Source organism: Aristolochia californica, unplaced genomic scaffold (assembly GCF_029961685.1).
Source record: "Aristolochia californica isolate CCGP_79_NKW_82.1479 unplaced genomic scaffold, dmAriCali1.0.hap1 SCAF_9, whole genome shotgun sequence".
Classification (NCBI taxonomy): domain Eukaryota; kingdom Viridiplantae; phylum Streptophyta; class Magnoliopsida; order Piperales; family Aristolochiaceae; genus Aristolochia; species Aristolochia californica.
In genome coordinates, this window is record NW_027182290.1 from 34,477,740 (window position 1) to 34,496,128 (window position 18,389).

Consider the following 18,389-nt stretch of genomic DNA (forward strand, 5'->3'; position numbering starts at 1 on the left):
AGAAATGCGAACAAAAAGTATAATAATAATTCACATTATCCTCAGATTTCTACTGCCCATATTTATCTCCAGTTGCAACATTATCAAGTGAAGAATATTAGGAAACTTATGTTTCCTAAGTTGGGCGACATATTTTATTCAATTATATTTAATATAGGCTAAAATTAAGTGGTTTAATTTTGGTAAACCCATAGAGTTAAAGAAGGAATATGGTTGGGCAACATATTTTATTAAATTATATTTAATATGGGCTAAAATTAAGTGGTCTAATTTTGGTAAACCCATAGACTGTTAAAGAAGAAATATGGGCCAATTGAGTAGATACCCATATTGTCTTAATTAAAGAATTACGGGAAACCTAATTAAACAATATAAATAGAACATTAGAGTTGTAGTCCCCAATATACTAAATCCAACACGGTTTCTCTTCTCCCCATCCAAAAGAGTCACGACGGTCCCGTAGTGGAATACAGGCGATTTAGTTGAAAAATATTATAAAACCATTCATCTGTTTGTCACAGTAATTCCGCATTAGAAATACGAAATTTCAGAATGTATCCACGTATGTCTCCCGAATCTGCTTGATGAAAAATTTGGATTATTATTTAAGATTACGGTTTTCTAACAACGAAATCATGTTATTCCCTCTCCATGACGGATGGTCTGTCCCAATTGCTACTTCCGTTTCGTTGCTCCCCATCTCTCTACCGGTGTTTCTGTCACTCCATGTCGAGCTCCTGCGCCACCCTGGACCAGAGAATAACATTGAATAGTTCATTATATTACATATAAGTTCTTTCATGCGATTCCGTCCGCCCCTTCCACCTCCTTCTCCTCCCAGCGGCTGTTCTTCTCAACCGCTACCGGTGCCGGTGCCGGTGCCGGTACCGCTACTCTCTCCAAACCACTTCCGAAAACACGTTTCCTCTGTTTTTTTAAAATGTCTGTCCTCCGGCTCGCTCATCTCGGACCGCCAGAAGCAACTCGTGGAGAGAAGAAAAGCGGGAGCTCAGGGACTGAAAAGGGCTGAAGGCATAAGAAAAGAAGTAAAGGATGAAGCTTCCAAGTTTGACAGGTTCTGTTCTACTTTAGGACGTGGTTTGTCTTGTGGGTTGTAGTTTCCTCCAGTCTTGTGGGATTGTGTTTCTGGTAACTGGGATGTTCAATAGCATTGGCTAGCGAATAGTTAGATTGAGTCGTTTTTCCTAGCCCACGAAAAAACATTTTAATTAGCAGGACAGATGGTTCTGATATGAATTTGTGATGAAGAGTGACTGTCAGCGTCCCGCATTATGATCTAGAGAGTAGGTCTTTGACTAAATATTTTTTGTTTTACGAAGACCACCGGGAGCGAGCTACAGCCCCAATTTTACGATGTAGTTCTTCCGCTGTGTCCTCACAAAAACCCCGAAGAGTACGAGACTTTGGATGATGCAGGTACATAATCTTGTATTTTCTGGAAGTTTTTGTGAGTAAGCAATTTGGCCGTCTTGCCATTTTTTGCCAACTTAATACCTACTACTGAACACCGTTATCTTCCGACTGATTATGCTACTAAGACTCGTCGTTATCTCTTGTAGAACACCATTACTTTAGGAATGATTTATGCTACTGAGACTCTTCAATATTACAGGAACAAGCTTTAAAATCAGGGAGTGGTATGACCCTACGAATTTGTCTCCGCTCGGTTTGTTCATTTCTTCAAATGTTGAATGCCTTTCACTGTCTTCAAATATTCAAACGTTATCACCTCATTCTCAGACAATCCATCAATTTCTTTTAGGAACTGCTCACTGGTAATTAAAAAAAGAAAGACCTGTTGATGCATTAGTTTACACTCAACCATTATCCTTATCCCTCAAAAGTGAACTCATCTTTTTTGTTTTGGGCATCAAATGTAGCTCAGACCTGGTCTAGTTGGACGGAGAAGCACTAGAAATTGGTTACTGCAAGGTAGTTTCTGAATAAATTAAGCATATCATTTTGCAAGAGATCTAAGACATCTAACACAAGTGAACGTAGTGGTTACGTTGTTAATCCGTGAGAGGAACTAGAGCTCAACAGGGTGCTCTATGTTCCTTTTTATAGCGGATAAACTTTGATTTTTAAAGGCACAGCATATCCATGGCTAACAATACTAACAAGGAATATCTGCCTTTTTTTTTATCCTTAAATCTCCTAAATAACAGAGCCATCTGTCTCTTCTTCCTAGGCTAGTGGCTCTTCCCTTCAATGAATCTGTCTCACCTACTACATGTTGTCATGTGATATATATATTATATATATGTATATATACTACACATATTCTGCTAATCAGTATGGTTATTGTTAAGGAATAGTCCCATATGGATTAGTGAGATTAAATATCTTAAGTTTATTAGTTGGAAAAAAGGTTTTATAAGGTGATTAGTAATTTTGAATAGACTTTAGACCCCAATTTAACATGATATCAAAGTAAGTACCCGTATGTGGGCCTCCACCCAAATTATCCACGTGACTACACGTGAGGGGGAGTGTTAAAGAGTAGTCTCATATGGATTAGTGATATAAAAAATCTTGAGTTTATTAGTTAGAAAAAAGGTTTCCTAAGGTAGTTAGTAATTTTAAATAGACATTGGACCCAATTTAACAGTTATGATTGTAAAAAATTCTGATTAATCATTTCAATTTGGTTTTGATCTGGAACAAGAAAAAAGGGTTGTCGGCGATTCCTGAACTTGAATAGGTTTGTTAAAACTGTTTTTTCTTATCCATGAAAAGATTTTTAACTGTGTTTATTACATTCTAATGTCACGACAGACTGCAAAATGATTTGAGAAAACAAATATTTAGTGACTTTAATCTTATTTACTAGAGGATAACATTTAAAGGTCAAGAAATTCTAGCAGATGTGATTACCCTGTTAAAGAAATTGGAGGTCATTATTCAAACATTTTAAACCAACCTTGACACGCTTAAGAGTTTTCTGGGATGTATAAATTAATTAACTTGTAGTGTTACGTGTGTAATATCGTATAGCTTGCTAACATCTAAAACCTTTCCCTATTTAATGACTGCCTTTATGTAGTTATTTTCCAAAGCTTTTTGGTCTGCAGCGTCACGATCATATGCTCATGCATCCAGACAGTACGATTTCTTTGGCAAGGGAAAATGTGGAGAGAAGTATTCAGGAGAACCTGGGAGATGGAAGATAAAAGCTCTTCTCTATGGAGTGGGAGGGGCGAAGATGATGAGTGAAATTCAAAAGACAGTGATCCAGATGAACACATCGAACAGTTAAAAAAGGAAGCAGAGGAGCGAGCAAGCCTAATTGATGCAGATGATAGTGACAAACTAAGAAGTGTTTGGTCTGGTAGTGATGAGGAGAAGACTTTCTGGATCGGTAGTGAATGTGATGACATCCACATAAAAGGAGCAACCCTTGCATAGATAAGTTATTTGAGGAGGCACCAAAATATAGAACAATCTCTGAACTACTAAAACCCAAAAATGAACCACCTGAACACCTGGCAAACTCTCTAGGAAAATTGCAGTGAAGAATGCTTTGAAGAAGTTGAAAAAAGGACCCGATGGGCGATATACAAATGTTTAGGATATCATGAAAGATATTGATGGTCTCATTGGAGCATTTGAAAATGTTGTTTCAGGTTCAGAATATGGAGAGTTGAGGCAGGGAGGTCTCAAGAAGCTGAACATGGGGTAAGCCTGCATGAGAGACCCACATTTGAGTTCTCTCCAAAGGTGAAGTTGAATCCAAGAGCAAATTAGTTTCGAGAAAGAGATGGCCAAAGGCTTGGTGTAGGGGAAGGAAAGCAGAAAGGCGCTGAGCAAGTAATTGTTGGTTTTTGTTTGAAGTTATCATTTATCAAGTGCTTTTAGACCAGCTATCCCTTTTAATGCAATACATGATATAATAAGTGGTAACAGAAAGGAAGATGCTGATTCCACTGATAATAACAATAAGGATTTCATTAGGGAGTCTTCAGCATCAGAGGAGTCCCATTTGCTGCCCATTTCCTTATTTTAATTGTCCTGCTCTAGTCGTATGCACCTCAGCTCTCTCTCTCTCTCTCTCTCTCTGCTATGGTTTCTTGTCTCTATATATTGTTTACCCCTACTTCATTGAGCTGCTGAAGATAGAAAGGAAATAAAGAACACGGAAGATAGAAATATAAATAGTTTAATGGAGGACCTGTAAGAGACTGTCATCTATAAATGACTACTGGCTCATTCTTCATTGAGTGCAGTTCCCCAAATTTTAACAAGGGCTCCCATTGCCTGCTCAAACAGTCTCACGTGGGTAAGCTGGCATGAACGAACAGATTTTAAACAGTAGTGGGTCAATTTCGCTTCCAGTTATGATATAACTGTTGAGTCTTCTTGTACCTGAGATTCCATTTATATTAGAGCCAACACGGAGTGAAAGAGAGGTTGGAAAATCAGATTTTATAATTCGGGAGTAAGTTGGTTTACATTGGACATGGTTTGCGAAAATATTCCGAAATCGTGGACAAATTGCATGTTCTTCAATCTTCCAGATACCTGGACCAGCTGCAAATGGGTACTCCGTCTCCATGAGATCTCGAACCATCGTTCTTCATCTAGGATGTTCAAAATAAATAGACATAATCTTCCTTTTTGGCAAATTTGTTCCTTCCATTAAAAGCGGCCAGCAAAATTGTTGGAACTTTGCAACGACAAGTAGCACAATGGCCAAGATGTTTGATTGTCTTCAGGGAACATCACCCTCTTCTCAAAACACTGCTGCTGCCAGGGCCATATTATCCCTATCGCTAGATTATAATTACCATTCATATGCAGTTTGAAAAATCAACCTAACATGCGCGTAAATCCCCGGCTGCGATTCGAGACTGTACTTACTGACCTGTTTATCTGACTCTGGTCAACTAACCAAGACAAAAGCAAAGCTGAGAGGCGTAAAAATTGTGGGGCCTTTAGCAAATGTAAGAAGCAAGGAAGACCTTTTACTTTGGTAACGCTGTCGGAGCAAAAGCTCTTCCTCCCTCCAATATTTTAGAAACCAAGGAGCATGTGAAGATTGTCAGAGCTCCATACAGCGAAAGCCAATTTTTCTTACGGTCTTTTCTGCTTTGATTCTAGCAGAAGAGGAAATGGTTAACTTCTCACCTCTTAATGGTTGTCTTGGTAAAAGGGTGAAAGATACAGCGAGGTGTTCTATTCGACGATTCAGTTTGAGTTTTCAGCAGATTGTATCGATTTTGAGAAATTATAGTTAAAGCTTCTTGTCCAAGATAAGTTCCAGTGCATACGGTGAACACTCATTTTGGTCAACTCTCGACATCACGGCACAGTATTTGAATTGTCCTCTGAAAAAATGCACTCCTTTCCCAACACTCCCAAATTCAGGAAAAGCAACTTAAACCTTTACTAATACTTTTTCTGTTTTCTCTCTTGCAAAGTTGCTACATTAAGAACAAGAACTTGCCCGTTGCAGCTTAAAAAGCCGAGTCAAAGAGAGGGACAAGACCGTCTCCTTCGAACTGACTAAACCGTATTGGCGGGTTTGCGTTTGTTTACTTTATAATAGACTTATTTTCGCAACGTTCAGGTTCTTTTCTATCAAACGGCCAGCCGTATCTCGACTTAACAACGGTTACTTTTACAAATTTTATTCGACCAGCCAAGCTGGTGATAAAAGTACTACAAACCAGAGTAGATGTTGCGAATCTCCTGTTTCCTGAGCTCTATTATATGACAAGTGGTCACTTTTCTCATTTGTCATCTTTCTGGGCACCGCACAGCAATTGACCCACATGTCTCCAAGTGTATGTAAGCTGAACGAATAAGACGTTTATTTCGTTAATTGGATACAAGCATTACCCAGGCAATTGATAACTGTTATAAGCTTTTCACCTGTCCAAAAGCCAAAAACAAAAGGTAATTAATAACTTTAAACGAAGAGATGCGCATCATCTCAAGACAAACCGATAGAACAGGCTTACACCCACCTTCTGCACCTTCAACCTCCCCATTCACTATTAACATCACAGAGCTAACAGAAACCAACATCACCTCAAACTGTTCTTTACTACCAAGGACACCCACCAGACCTTAAAAAGTAAAAATTTCATGGTTTGCTACACACTGTAAAACACAGACATTCTCCCACTCTCTTTACATGACCACACAGCTATTAGTGTTATCATCATTGAACATATGTGCACCGTAGTCTGCATTTTCAGACTGGTACGAAGGTGAGGGGTAGTACTGATAGTAGCCTGTGCAAGGGGGGACATATGGAGACCTATGATACATCATCTGAGGCTGCCCATATCTGTTTTCGTGCATCATACCAGGCCTGCCATGCATATTCATGATCATGGATGATGGGAAATGCTGATGACCCTGCAAGTTCGTCAAACCCGGTGATGGTTGGTGAAAACCTCCAAACCCATTTGCAGACAAGCCATTTGCCTGAAAGGCGCTTGGCTGCTGAACTTGATAACCTCCCAAATTGCCAGTAAGACCCCCCATGCCACCGCCATGGCCTTGAAGGTGGCCCATAGGGTTCATATTTAACTCTGTTAACTTCTTTGCCCCCCCAACATTTGGGTTTAAGCCACCACCCAAGTGGAGCCCCGCGTTCATCTTGTTGTTGCCTCCAACATTAATGCTTTTGTGCTCAATCCCGTTTGGATTCTTCAATCCAACATTCTGATTTGGGTTCCCTCCTCCACCGGGCTTCTTTCCTACGTTCCCATTTGCAGGTCCACCTTTGTTCTGATTGTGATTGATTTGAACAGCCTTCTTCGCATTGGCGTCATTAATCTGCTTGAGAAGACCCAATCTGTTAGCTTTCTCTCTGAGGAACCTGAACTCCTCTTCCTCATTGTCTTCGTCATCATCATCATCAAAATCTTCATCTTCTTCGTCACTAAAAGGTGGAAGTTTTTGCTGCTTTTTTAAAGCTTTTAATCCTTTCATCAAACCCTGCTTTTGGTCTTTGCCGCTTTTGTCGATGCAATTGGCTTGTTGGAATTTCTGGTTTTGGTTGGATTTCTGAGACCAGAGTTCTGCATGTTTCCCTGCCCTCACCAGTTTCTTTATCAATGTTGCAGAATCTACATTTCCTGAGACTGTGACCTTTTGTTGCTCTGCATCTATGTTGATTGTGTATACACCTGACTCACGCGGAAAAGAGAAATGACAAACCGTCGGTAAAATGTAATATGGACTAGTATAAATTAGAACAGAAATCATCAATATTGGATCTTTAAACATCCTCTCAAAATGGTGACAGTCTCTCTACCTGTTAGCAAACGAAGAGAAAATCTCAAGCACAATATCTACTAACTAGATAATCAAACCGAATCAGAATTCATCAACCAACAAGTACAAAAAAATTGTGAAGAATAATAGAAATATCATTTGAACTCATAAAATGCATAATCGAATTCAATCAGTTTACAATTTCGATTAAGAAATGAGTTGTTTAATCAATGATGTAAAAGCACGAACTATATGTTGGTAACAGCTTCAACCAGAAAGCTCTCTTTGGGTTTGTTAAGAGATTCAACAAAGAACAACACCCTATCAATAATAACAAACAGCGTCTGCCGTATTACAAAACGAGACAGCAGATTCATCTTTGCGACTGACGACCGATGGCAAATGTATTAATTTCTGCTGTGGTGTCAACATTATTGACCCAAACCTTAAACCTTCAAGAAAGTTATTTTTTTGGTCTATCGTCTTCCCCGCATCTTGAGAATAATGACCCTAAATGAAAAGGTAAGAATGCACCTTCAATTCTCTGGAGGAGCTTCTTCACTTTCTGCTTACACCCGTCACAGTGTAGGTTCACCTTGAGCATGCAGGTCTGGGAACAAAAGAGGAACGCTGCTTCAAAACTACTGGAAAGACCCATTTTTCGTTCTATGGCAAGAAATAGAAGAAAACGACATGCAAAAAACCAACGAGAAGCAGTGAGACCTGGATTTTGAGCAGCTTAAAGTCTTCCTCCTTAGTCATTTCTTCCGCTAGCTGTGCAGAATAACAAAAAGAAGAAAACAAATGTCTTCAGTATGAAGCAAGCACTAGGATGGTGAAAAGGGTTGCGTGGAGAACTTGAGAGTTGAGACCTGGATGAGATTCTTTTTAGCTAACCCACATGAATACTTGGACAAATGAGGCGCACAGGCGGATGAAAATCGGAGGGAGGAGAAGGAGAAAACTAAGGAATGGCAGGCGTCTAAGAGGAGAGTGAAGTGGAGAAACGAGACGATGTGATGACTGCTTTGACGTTAAAAACTGGCGAATACAATAAAGATAAATAGTGACTTGACAAACCCTTTTTGTAAGCTGGTGCACTGTCACATGTTTTAGTATAATTTGGCTGCTTCTCTCCAGTCCCTGCGGTGACGGGTGCACCTGAGACCCTTTCGAAGCCGCACGTGAGAATCGACGCCCACATCTTGCGAGAGAAGGAACTATTTGGTTTGCAATAGGAAATTTTAGCTAATGAGATGTCGGTTATCCACTTATCTTGCGTTGGGTTAAACGCGGTGGCTTCAGTGCCCGTCCCTGCGTAAAGCGTTTGGTCAGCAGGCTCGACGGTCCAGGCTGCTCGGCCGAAAAGCCTGACTAGCAAAGTAACAATAATCATTTCTTCCCCTGAACGGAACCGAAGCGATCGAGGGCTTTCTCTTTGCCGTTGAACTGAACAAGATGCCAATCCAGTCATTTTCGTTTTGTTAGTTTGTATTACAGAACAGTTAAAGTAGAGTATTGTTTGAATAGTTAAATGTTTAAGTTTTCTAACAGGGTTACTCTGTTCTAGACGTTAGTACATCTCAATTTTTTTGCTGAAAATTCTATCACATCAGATTATTTCCTCCGCAAACTGACACTATTTGTACTGTCAAGATCCACGAGTCACTACTACCTTCTACCTTCAACAAAGATTCGAGCCGGCCACGGGAAACTTCTTGTGCCCCACCCACTCCATTAGCTGAGGACTATTGCCTTCTCGCTTATTTCTACACGAGTCAAAATTCAACCGAAAAGGTAGCAGAAAAGTGTAGGTTGTCCAAAGCTAACATAGCACTTTGGAGGAACAGGTCCGCCATTATGGTGGTCCCGGTTTTTCCAGACGGGGAAGTGAAAACTGTTAATATTATGGATAGCCGCAGCCACCGACAGTTTACTTGCCGGCAGAGATTTTTGCGGGACACAAAATGACGCTAATAGTAGCACTCGACGTTGGGTCCAAATGGGTGGCTCTTTTCGTCGGATCGCAGGGACGAAAAGGAAGAGGAAAGAGGCGGACGAAGAGAAAGGAGGAGATTACCGCTCGTCCGCAACCGCTCCCGCGAGCTGGGGAGTCGCGTTCGGAGTTTTGACTGTTGATGGAGAATGGGATCAAAACGAGGCAGAGGCTTGTCTTCCGAGGCTGACTCTGTGGTCTGTTTACGATTTTATCTCTTCACACTAGCTCACTCTGTGATTGTAACTTGTAAGTGTTTTTCTCGGGTATTTCCTTTTACTTTTCTCTGTAGTAAAGATACGATTCAAGATATCTGGATGGGGCAGCGCCAGTCCTGAGCCGTCTGCCAGTCTGCTCAGTGTCTTCTTTCAGCGATTCCCGAGTGACTAAAAGGGATTTTATTTTACTGAGCTTGTCGGCTATTTGTCTAGAAAGTAGAGAGTGGGAGCGGTGGCGTTTGCGCCTGCTGCTTCTGCTACTGGGTCTGCGTCCCCACTTCCCTCTTTCACTCTTTGACTCTCTTCTGGTCCTCTACTCTCCAACTCGTCGTTGGCAGCACTCAAACACACACAACCACCACTCATCATTACTGCCAGCTGCATGCGCTCCCCAACCTCTCGATTTACCGAACCTGTCGACTGTCGTTGCTTATTGTGTTAACCTACGTTCTTTAAGACGGAACCAGGAACCTCGCAGAGGGAGAGGACACCGTAAATTTAAATCTTTGATCTTTTAAGAGCTCTACTATCCAGCGGATAAAGTTTGTTCGGCGCAAGCTGTGCCGTATCTCTGCCACGGATTGAATTGAATTTCCAGTTTACACAACAAGTACTAACTCTTGCTTTCACGGAATTAACTCTATTTCTCTTTTCTGTGGATGGCAAGGGGATAACTTCAAAGCGAATCTTGAATTCACCCTGCGACTATGTCATCTCTCCACCCTCTGTAGCGAGACTTGAGTTTGTTTTTTTTACTTTTTCAACCCACGATCTCATCTCAACCGATACCAGGCCAAATCAGATAGTTTTCCTTTATTATATTTCTCTGTATTTTCTTTCTTCTCTGTCAACAGCCATAGGAAATGTTCCTATGTGCCTTTTGGTAGTTTATACGAGTTCTTGAAGTCGAAAGAGAAAGAAAGAAGAAGAATTAGTTGGTCCAACGTGAATTGAACCTATTCGAACCTGTTCACAGTTGTTTAGGATTTTGTATCAATTGATACGGGAAATTTAACCTAGAAAAATGTACTATTGAAGCACTAATACCTCTTAAATGAGAAGCAAGATTCGAGTCGAGTTGTACTCGAGTAAAAACGCAGGATTAGGCTGCAACTCATTTTCCTCCTTTTATGTTGTTGGTTGGGGTTAGGTAAACGTATATCTGCTTCAATTTAATTGGACTACTTGTGATTGGAATTTGTTACCCTTTTGATATGTTAAGCGCCAATTTCATTTTATTTACAGACCATTGAGCACGGCTGATTTTATTGAAGAAATTAAAATATTATTCCTAGAAGAAATAAACATCGACTTCTGCTAACCAGTAAGCTGATAAATCTGTAATGAACAAGCTTATCACTAAGTACTAATCTCTGATACGTGTTAAGGCTAAATTAAAACTTGGGGGTTCTTGTCGTGTTTGAAGATCAAATGAAATATTCAGAACAGAAACATAAACCCAGCTACATCGTATGGTTTCTGTAAGCCTCATCAAGCCACAATTATGCGAATAATGAATCTCACCAACCAGAGATTGTGGTCCAAATTAATGAGGGGACCTTGTAAGCGTAATCTTGGGAAAGGGCACAGGGTTCATGCAATTAAGACGAGTCATCCTAACTGCAAATATTAATTTTGTACTAGGTCGTTCAATGTGATTATCTTTAAAGGACAAGCTTTGTTCATCGAGGTCATGAACTTGGTCAAGTATGATAAGCTATTAGTATTTGGTGCAACTCTATACCCAGACCTCGGAGAAAGTCTCGCACTTACCAAAGTTCCCATTAAAATTCATACTCCGACTTCCCAACTAAGAGTGGCTGGGCCCATCATAACCTTGTCAAGCTACTTAACGAAAGCCCACGGAGAGTGCCACTTCTTTAGCTATGTGATCTGATTAAATATCTGCGGATAGTTTCTAGTTCAAATTAATCTGTACAAAGGCTCATTTGCTAAATGTAGCGTCCTCAATATTCGCTCCCTGCGTCTTGACTATTTTTTTGTGTTCAATTGGTCTCCACTTAACCGGAGTGTAAATGATATAGTTATTATTCCATTGATGGCTTTCTTTGCACTTAACCTGGTTGCTTAACTCTCAGGCTCCATAACAGGATTCTGGTCCTTACTCTCTTGGTTTAGTATTAGTTTTACTCTTTTAGATGTTAATGCATAGAGAATGAAGACGTCTCAAGAGAGCAAATGTTTATTCCATTATATTATAGACGAATTTTGATGTCGGTTTTCTGGATTTGGATGGTGGAGCTTTATATTAATCTGCTTTTTCTATCTTTGACCAAGGAGCTGGCAATGGCAGCGACGTGAGACCCTGGGCCAGACTTCTTACTAGGTTCAACCAGCGGAACATGCTCAGGACTTACAAATCCGGTCCCCACTCACAGGAAAGGTATCTTCAAGACGTGCAACTTTGTAGAGTTTTGAGACCTTTTAAAAAGTACGGAGAGACGAAAGGAGCAGAGCCCATGGAGAGGAGGTGGGTTCCCTCAAATATTGAAAAACTAGGTGCATTACCCCATTATTGTTTTTAGACTGCTGCCTCTTCCCTCTTTGCCCATTATGGTCTGTTGCTTTCTTCTGAGAATTTCTGGCTCCCGGAGTTACAGCTTTTCTATTTTAGTGGATTATTCTCCCCTAAATTGTATACTTGATTCTCCTGCAGAAGAGCACTGTTATATGTTGGACTTTGGAACCGTAAACTTTTGTGTCGATTTAGTACGGCTGTATCATTAATGAAGCTTGTTTGAGACTCCATTTGATTAAACGGGGCTGTGCAGGACTGGCCAAGGGGGGACTGTCACTAATCGGTAATCACTGTTAATCTATTAGTCTTATACTAATTGCAACGATCGAGTACAAAGAACTTTCAAAAATAAACAAACGAGAAGAAAAGGAAATAAGCAGCCGTCATATTTGAATTCAACAAGATTCTCTGGGACCTTTGCACCGACAAAATGTTTGCCTTGATCTGCAGGATGCGGAGAGCCGACTGCAATCACGTTTCATGGCAGGTTGCTTTTCCCATTTCCCGTGTGAAGTGACAAAACCCATTATCAGTGACCCTGTCCTCTTCTCTTCTTTGATTTTTCTCGTAGAGAGGAGGATAAGAATCTTGGCACGCCATGGTCCCCCTCCGCTTACCCTACATCGTTGCAGGCTGACGAGACTGCGTAACAAACAGAACTGTGTAAAATACAATTTCGAAATTCAGCATTGCCATGGCTTCCTGTGCCAGGTTATTTTATCAGAATCACCAACTTTAACCAAAGGAAACCGTGCTTATTTTACTGAGTTTCTTCTGTTTTGACTTCCAAGGGCATCACTCGTATTTCTTGTTTTGTTCCGCCTCTAGCTCGAGAAGGTCGTTTCTTGATATACACCATACAGTTACCGGCAGAAAAAGACGAGGAGAGCCGATGCAAACCTCATAAACAGGTGATATTAATAATTTTTTAAAATAATATCACAGATAACCCATATTTTTTAATTTAATATCACAAATACCTAAATGTGTTACACATGTGTTCGGTTAAATACTGTACCGTCATCATCCTATACCTGCACCCACCATGTCACCCACTACATAATAGAAAACTTCGATCCTCCATCTAATTAATACCTTACATTATCGTTTTAAGATATTATTTAATTTAATATAATATAATATTTTTTTAAAAATAATTATTTTAAAAAAATCTTATTCGTTCGTACATATTTTACTACCTTTTATAATAATAAAATATAAAATTCGTATATCAATTAATTAAAAAAAATATTTAGTGTTTAAAAATCTAATTTATCCGGACATGTTTTATTATCTTATATTTATATTAATAAAATAAAAATTTAAGTATATTCATTAAATAAAAATTCTTCTAATTTGTTTAACAGATTTTTTATCTATTTAAGATATTTTTTAATTTAAAAATAGTTAATAATTTTTTAAAAGTTTTAATTTTTTTTCAAAAAGTTTGATAACTCGTTATGATGACATGGCATACAACATGGATAATGACGATTGTTTGATGAAGTGGCATCATACTTGAATGATGATGTGGCTTCATGATCACATAGTGGGTGGCATGTCATTAGGTTTTACTAGTGTTGATGTGGCACCATATAAATAGTTAAAATTTATGTATCAACTTTGATAGTATAGTTGATGGTCAAAATTGGGTATATATCATATTAAGTTGAAAATTTGGTTTTTTGTGTTATTATTTTTAAAAAAATATAAAATAATATTTTATTTCTTATATTATATTAAGGGAAAAACGTTAAATAAAAGCGTCGGTTCCATCTGTCCTCAGGTATCGTATAAAATATTTTGGTCCAAAGATTTTGCCCCACTTCAGTTCTAATATAGCCACGTTATTTATCAGTGAGAGTGATAGAGAGAAGTATAATAATTGAAATACAAGTACACTCAAACTTAAGAGTTGTAATCTCTACGGTATTGTAATTCTATAAATAAAAATCTTCTAAAAAATTACAGTAAATATTATTTTTAATTCCTAAATTATATAGAGGTAGTTCGGGACATTTAAAAGGATAAGCCAAGAGGGCAAGATGAAATTCTGGTATCCTTCCAACTCCAAGCGCCAATTTTTGGGGCTTTTTAGTATGATATATAGCTTTTTGATACTTCATAGATCATGCTTTCAAAATATTGGGAAGTAATTTTCAAAGCTTAGTTTCTATGTTTTCTTTTGAGGAAAGCTTTTACCCTCGACCGAGTTAAAGTGAAGACGCTCTCAACTTTGACCAGTAAAATTGATCACAATTTCACTTCCTCACTCTCATTATTGTCCCGATTTTTTCTATTTCTGGACCATATGCCGTGTTCTTTTCTTTAAATTTCCACACTTTCGCAGCTTGCTCCCCTTGGACCACTAGTTGAGCCACGAAGATGCGCTTCCTTTTTCATCTCCTCCTCCATTTGCTTCTCGTCTCGCAGTGCCTTGCCGACGGTGAGCCATGGGAGGAGTCGGCTCGGCTGGACACCGGAGGACTCAGTCGAGCGAGTTTTCCAAAAGGTTTCGTCTTCGGGACGGCCGCGTCGGCCTACCAGGTTGAAGGAATGGCCAGTAAGGAGGGCAGAGGCCCTAGCATTTGGGACGTCTTTGTCAAGAAAGCTGGTATACTATCGGCATTGCATTTCTCTTCAACCTGCTACTCACGGATTTTTAGCAACTTGAGATTTAACTAGTACTTAGTACTCTTTTCATTTACTCTACCGAACTGGTTTCAGGGACTATCGCAAATAATGGCACCGCGGAGGTTTCAGTGGATGAATACCATAGATATAAAGTAAGTCATCGACTGAATCTTTCTGAGGTTAGAGTGTTACTCCTTAAAAATACGAAACGGTACTGTTTCCTGATATTTCGAGTTGCAAGACTTCGAAATAATACTTCTGGTATTTTAAAGATTTGCATTATCCACTAGCTGTTGCTGAATAATTGAATGATAATATTATGATATGATGTGTGAGAATGTGAATTTGAAGAGAACAATAAAAATCAAAGAAATATATTTAGAACTTGTTCCCGGCAAGCTCAATTCCCAGTAACCTCTTCTTCTCCAGGAATCTGTTTAAAAGGCTATTCTTATTGCAGGAAGATGTTGAAATTATGGCGAAGATGAATTTCGATGCTTACCGTTTCTCAATATCATGGTCCAGAATTTTCCCAAGTAAACTAACTTTGACTATTTTACAGCATTTAACAAATTGGTTGTTAAAAGACACTAGTTGTTTCATTTCTTATTCTTCTGTAAAAACTTGACGCGGTGGATTACAATTTTTCTTCGCTTAGATGGAGTTGGACAAGTGAATTGGAAGGGAGTGGCTTACTACAACAGGTTGATCAACTACCTACTTGAAAGGGGTGAGTTCTAAAAAGAAATGACAGCATTTTCTGCAGTTATTTGGGTTTGAATTTCAAGTCAGATTCCAAGTCTAATCAAGTTTTTGTTGGAAATTTAGGAATCACTCCTTATGCAAATTTATATCACTATGATCTTCCTGAGGCCCTGGAGAAGAAATACAATGGCCTCCTGAGCCATAACGTCGTGTAAGTATGATATTGGATGTAGTGTCTCACGGCTTCAATTCACCCTGTTTTTTTCTAGAAAAATCAGTAATGTTCTGCTTGGATGTTAAAGTTTTATCTTTTGGGTCTTCACCTCTGTTCCTAATTACATGGGAATTATGCATGCGGAGATATACAACTCACCTACCTAATCAGTTGATCAGTTTGGTCATTTTACTCTTAGATAACTCAGCTGTTTCTCACCAATCTTTTGTATAATCGTCAAGTAAAATTGTAAGATTGCTGTTTCTTCAGGCTGTTTGTCAATCTATATGATTGTAAGATCAGTCGGAAGTCTCACTCGTTACGCATTGAGAACTTTGATGTCTGTGGAATTGATCATAGATTCCTGAGATTGGGCTTCTCTTTAAATAGAAGGACCAAACTGATTTTTTAAGGATTATGTGGTGATTCTTTATAGATTACAAGCTTGACAGTTTTCTGCTGATTCATATCTGCAGGAAGGACTTTGCCGATTTTGCAGATTTCTGTTTCAAGGCATATGGTGACAGAGTGAAAAACTGGATGACCTTCAATGAACCAAGAGTTGTGGCAGCACTTGGATATGACAATGGGTACTTTGCTCCGGGAAGATGTTCAAAAGCTTTTGGAAATTGTACCGAAGGGAATTCTGCTACTGAGCCTTATATTGTTGCCCACCACTTGATTTTAGCTCATGCGGCAGCAGTTCAAAGATACCGTGAGAAGTATCAAGTAAAATCTGTATTTGATGAATGTGGCTTTTCCAATTTCAAAACTTTAGTGTCTTACGATCTTGAGTTATGGAACTTTCAGGCAAAACAGAAAGGGAGGATAGGGATTCTCCTGGATTTTGTTTGGTATGAACCTCTTACCCGATCAAAGGCAGACCAACTCGCAGCACAAAGAGCGAGGGATTTTCATCTAGGATGGTGAGTATAGGCACCCACAGCCACAAAAGTAACCCTATAGTCCATGATCGGTTGAAATAATAAATTATTTTATGGATAATCATTGCATTCAATGACAGGTTTCTTCATCCGATCGTGTATGGAGAATACCCAAAAACCATGCAAAATATTGTCGGAGCTAGGCTTCCTATATTTACCAAACAAGAGGTTAAGATGGTAAAAGGTTCCACAGATTTTGTGGGTATTAACCAGTACACATCCTACTATATGTATGATCCTCACACGCCAAAGCAGGCAGTTACTGGCTATCAGATGGACTGGAATGTTGGATTTGCTTGTAAGTTTCTATTTACTGTAAAATCAGAGACAAATTTATTAACGGAATTTCCATTTGCTATCAAAGTCTTTGACTCTTATCAACCTTGCAGATGAGCGCAAAGGTGTACCCATTGGACCAAAGGTAAATGATCCATCTTCGTCTTCGATCTTCTCTGCTTTTTTCATAATTTATCTTTTACTGTTTGGTACGGATGGCTCCATTCTATGGACATATTCAGTTCTTCACAAATGCTAAATATGTCACAGGCGTACTCGTACTGGCTTTACATGGTTCCATGGGGCATGTACAAAGCAGTGACCTATGTGAAAGAAAGATATCAAAACCCCACGGTGATTCTATCAGAAAATGGTATAAACTGTTCGGAGTTTCATTTCAATTGTTCAGTGATGAAGTTTTTTGCAAATTCAATGACATGATCGTTTCTAGAGGGAGATTTTGCAGGAAAAAAAAAAACATTGAAAATTGACAATTTTTTTTTGTTTGGCGACAGGCATGGATGATCCTGGCAATATTACTCTGCGAGCGGGTGTGCACGACACCACGAGGATTAATTTTTACAAGAGCTACTTGACCCAACTGAAGAAGGCCATTGACGATGGAGCTAATGTAATAGGCTACTTTGCCTGGTCTATGCTTGACAACTTCGAATGGCGTTCAGGGTATACCTCAAGGTTCGGTCTCGTCTACGTGGATTACAGAACCCTGAAGAGGTATCCGAAGATGTCCGCTTACTGGTTCAGAGAATTACTCAAAAGAAAGAAGAACTAAGCTTTGCGGGGCTAACCAGCCACGCTATCGTTGTTATTAGTAATGTTATATGTAATGTAGACTCTACTTCCTACTCGTAATAAAATAAAATAGTTATTATCTTTGGAAACGTTTATGTTTGCGCATCGGTGCCGATTAGATACGTGAAACGCTCCTTTGCTTTAAGAAAGCTTGTAAGACCTGATTTCGGGTTAGATTTCGTTTTTAAACATGCAGATAGGAACCGGATTACCCGCTATTTCGTGTTGTTATTTACTGGTTCGTCAAACAATTTTTATTATTTTATGAGTTTCACAACTTCTCTTTCGGTTCATTATTTTGTTTACTTACGGTCTGTCTTTTTCGGCATCAACTTAAAAAGAAATAGATCGTTCATCTTCCTCAAATTTTCATTAGATTTCTAATCACAAACAGGTCATACGAAGACCGGGAGGATAACATCCAAAACTGAAACAAATACCTGTTAATTTCTTATCGTCACTCCCGAGTCCTGCCTCCATAAACCTATGAGTTATGGATTAAACTAAAGGAAAAGTAAGATTTAAAATCCCTAAACGGATCCTTCTTTATTGGAGCTCTCACTAAATAATCTCTGATCTAGAATTAAAAAGTAGGCAAAAGCATACTCCATTGGAAGTTTCTTCCCACAAGAAAAAATCTGTCATAGATTCTGCGCCCCCACAGATGAAACCATCCTGTCGTTTCCCACTCCAGTCAATTTTTTAATCACACTTAGCGGCACCGTAGTGTCAACCCCACAACCGTAGGATGATGCGATTGCACCAAATCACATTTCTGCACTAGTTAACAATCCAATAA

General features: G+C 39.1%; 2 protein-coding genes and 1 pseudogene across 5 annotated transcripts; 2 read left to right on the forward strand and 1 right to left on the reverse strand.

Moving 5' to 3' along the window:
- Positions 1-800: 800 nt before the first annotated feature.
- Positions 801-3,827, forward strand: LOC137940852 (uncharacterized; annotated as a pseudogene).
- Positions 3,828-5,721: 1,894 nt separating this feature from the next.
- On the reverse strand, positions 5,722-9,339 carry LOC137941105 (heavy metal-associated isoprenylated plant protein 37-like). Of its 4 annotated transcripts, XR_011110361.1 has the most exons (5): positions 8,124-8,186; positions 7,975-8,025; positions 7,786-7,861; positions 5,991-7,163; positions 5,722-5,895 (listed from the first exon to the last, which is right to left on the reverse strand). XR_011110361.1 is itself a non-coding variant. In XM_068786365.1 (4 exons), the coding sequence occupies exons 2-4, from the start codon at positions 8,011-8,013 to the stop codon at positions 6,157-6,159; spliced, it is 1,122 nt and encodes a 373-aa protein (XP_068642466.1). In that variant the 5' UTR covers positions 8,014-8,025; positions 9,332-9,339; the 3' UTR covers positions 5,904-6,156. The 4 variants fall into 4 exon arrangements, 3 of the variants coding, with proteins under 3 accessions (XP_068642466.1, XP_068642465.1, XP_068642464.1); XM_068786365.1 differs by lacking the exons at positions 5,722-5,895; positions 8,124-8,186 and adding an exon at positions 9,332-9,339 and having other exon boundaries at positions 5,904-7,163; XM_068786364.1 differs by lacking the exons at positions 5,722-5,895; positions 8,124-8,186 and adding an exon at positions 8,332-8,384 and having other exon boundaries at positions 5,904-7,163.
- A 5,013-nt stretch (positions 9,340-14,352) lies between these two features.
- On the forward strand, positions 14,353-17,685 carry LOC137940401 (beta-glucosidase 44-like). The gene is made up of 11 exons (XM_068785446.1): positions 14,353-14,618; positions 14,732-14,790; positions 15,099-15,174; positions 15,297-15,368; positions 15,467-15,554; positions 16,034-16,286; positions 16,368-16,483; positions 16,582-16,799; positions 16,891-16,922; positions 17,048-17,150; positions 17,293-17,685. The coding sequence occupies exons 1-11, from the start codon at positions 14,390-14,392 to the stop codon at positions 17,568-17,570; spliced, it is 1,524 nt and encodes a 507-aa protein (XP_068641547.1). The 5' UTR covers positions 14,353-14,389; the 3' UTR covers positions 17,571-17,685.
- The last annotated feature ends 704 nt before the right edge of the window (positions 17,686-18,389 follow it).